The sequence below is a fragment of the Hippopotamus amphibius genome, chromosome 16 (assembly GCF_030028045.1).
Source record: "Hippopotamus amphibius kiboko isolate mHipAmp2 chromosome 16, mHipAmp2.hap2, whole genome shotgun sequence".
Classification (NCBI taxonomy): Eukaryota; Metazoa; Chordata; class Mammalia; order Artiodactyla; family Hippopotamidae; genus Hippopotamus; species Hippopotamus amphibius.
In genome coordinates, this window is record NC_080201.1 from 50,471,341 (window position 1) to 50,473,421 (window position 2,081).

At 52.8% G+C, this 2,081-nt stretch overlaps 1 protein-coding gene across 1 annotated transcript; it reads left to right on the top strand.

The window, feature by feature from the left end:
• The first annotated feature begins 205 nt into the window (after positions 1-205).
• On the top strand, positions 206-1,113 carry LOC130838089 (EP300-interacting inhibitor of differentiation 2-like). The gene is made up of 3 exons (XM_057710862.1): positions 206-332; positions 460-575; positions 619-1,113. Exons 1-3 carry the CDS (start codon positions 206-208, stop codon positions 1,111-1,113), a joined length of 738 nt encoding a protein of 245 aa, XP_057566845.1.
• Positions 1,114-2,081: the final 968 nt, after the last annotated feature.

The following is a 2,081-nucleotide window of genomic DNA, read 5'->3' on the forward strand; positions in this document are numbered from 1 at the left end:
AAATAATAAATGGAAAAGAATAAAGGATCCGACTCTACCCCCAAAGTAACCCATGAAGCTAGACTATCTTGGTATATAATAGAGGTGGCATTATAATCACTGGAGAACACGGAACTTAGGGAGAGGCATCCTAGGATGTCATCTTGAGAAAGCCAACCGGAAGCGACCTTGTGCGACTTTGCTTGGACACATTCAACCGGTAGAAATGCAACACACGGCTCGGCTCCGCCCTCAGACAATCTGGGGAAAGTTTCAGGTGTGCCGGCACTTCCCGCCGCTAGGTGGCACCTGGAAGCTCGCAGGCGCGCGGGGAGGACGCATGCGCCGTGCTCGTAGGTTGAGCTGCGGCCTCTTTGCTCCTGCACGTGGGTTTCCACACGCAGCGTGGACCCGCGTGCACAGCGCTGACGCACGCGCACTTACGTGCCCGCCGCTAATCGCGCCGTACCGGTTTGCCAGGTTTTGTGAGGGCGGCCGAGCTGACCCCGCGGTCCGAGATGTCCGAGCTGCCCGCAGACAGCAGTGTCCCGCCGGCGGGCGCGGCGAATGACCACGGCGACGTCCCGCAGGCGGAGGTAGGCGGCGGGCGGCGGGCGGCGGGCGGCGGCCCCGGCGCAGCCTGTGGAGGCCAGCGACCGTGCGACGGCGGCGGCCAGGGAAGGTCCGATGGCGGCACCTCGGGAAGGTCCAGTGGCGGCGGCCAGGGAAGCCCGCGTGGCAGCGGTCGCCGGAGTGTTGGCGGAGCCCGCGGAGGGAGAGGGTGCTGAGGCCAGACCCCGGCCCAGGCCCGGCAACGGCCCAGGCGCGGCTGCGGCGCCATATCGCCTGCTCCCTCAGCATTTTGAGGCCATGAGAGTTTACCAGCAGGGCCTGCGCCGCTACCTGGAGCGCTTCGCGCTTGCTCCTGGTGGAATTCCGGAGCTGGAAGGACACCGCAGGGGGTTTGTGGGACCCTGGGGAGCAAGGGAGGCGGCGTTTGATGCGGAATATCGGCGGGATCCTCAGAGGATGGATGCTGATATGTTAACATTGAGTATAACTCTGACTGCGTCTGCAGTTATCAACCCTCTGATACGAGAACTTGGTTGTGATAAGTGTATCAGTAGAGAATAGTTTCGTGATGAAAGTATTTCAAGAAGAACCTCTGCGTTGGAGACAGCCTTGTCGCAATCCTGTAACCTGATTTTAAGAAGTCCGAGTATGTGAGAATAAGTGAAGGCACAGTTCGGGGAAAAAAAGAAGAAGACTGTGGGGCTTGGGGGTCCAGGTCACCCCCACCTTTAAATGCTTTATTTTTCTTCCTTGTTCATACAACGGAATAAACTCCTGTGTATCCAGCATGCAGTTAAAACAATACCTTTGTGTTTTGTTTTCTTCTCTGTCTTAAAAGTTTTGCGATAACTGACATATTGGTTTAGGTGTACAACATAATACTTTGGAAATTGCATATATTACAAAATGATCACTGTACCAAGTCTAGTTCATATCCATCACCATACCCAGGTATACATTTTTTTCTTGGGATGAGAATTTTAAAGATGTTCTCATAGCAACTGTCAAATATACAATATATTCTTATCAACTATAGTCTCCATGCTGTACATTCTATCCCCCAGGGCTTATTTTATACCTGGAAGTTTGGACCTTTTGACCACCTTCAGCCATTGCGCCTCCTACCCCACTCACCACCTCTGGCAACCACCAATCTACTCTCTAGAAATACTTTTGTTGTTCAATTTCAGAAGTAATCTACGCTTACTCCTGAAAAAGTGTTTTATATTACAGCTGTATAAAACACACCTCCTGCCTGTGGGCTTACACTCCAGCCATTGAGAACAGGGTAGTGTGTTCCTGTGTCTGCAAACCTGTACTCACTTAGAGGCTGGCTAGAAGGCAGGTTACGCAGACAAGACCACCCTGTCCACGCGTTCTGCAGCTGCTCCTATCTTGGTCGATGGCTATGCCGTGGGGCCTCCTTAGATCAGCATCTGCAGCTTTACTGCTTTCCTGTTTATAGTCGCATAGGCTTAGATGTTCAGACAATTTTTCACCTCTTTTTTCATCCACCTTTAGTATCTAAG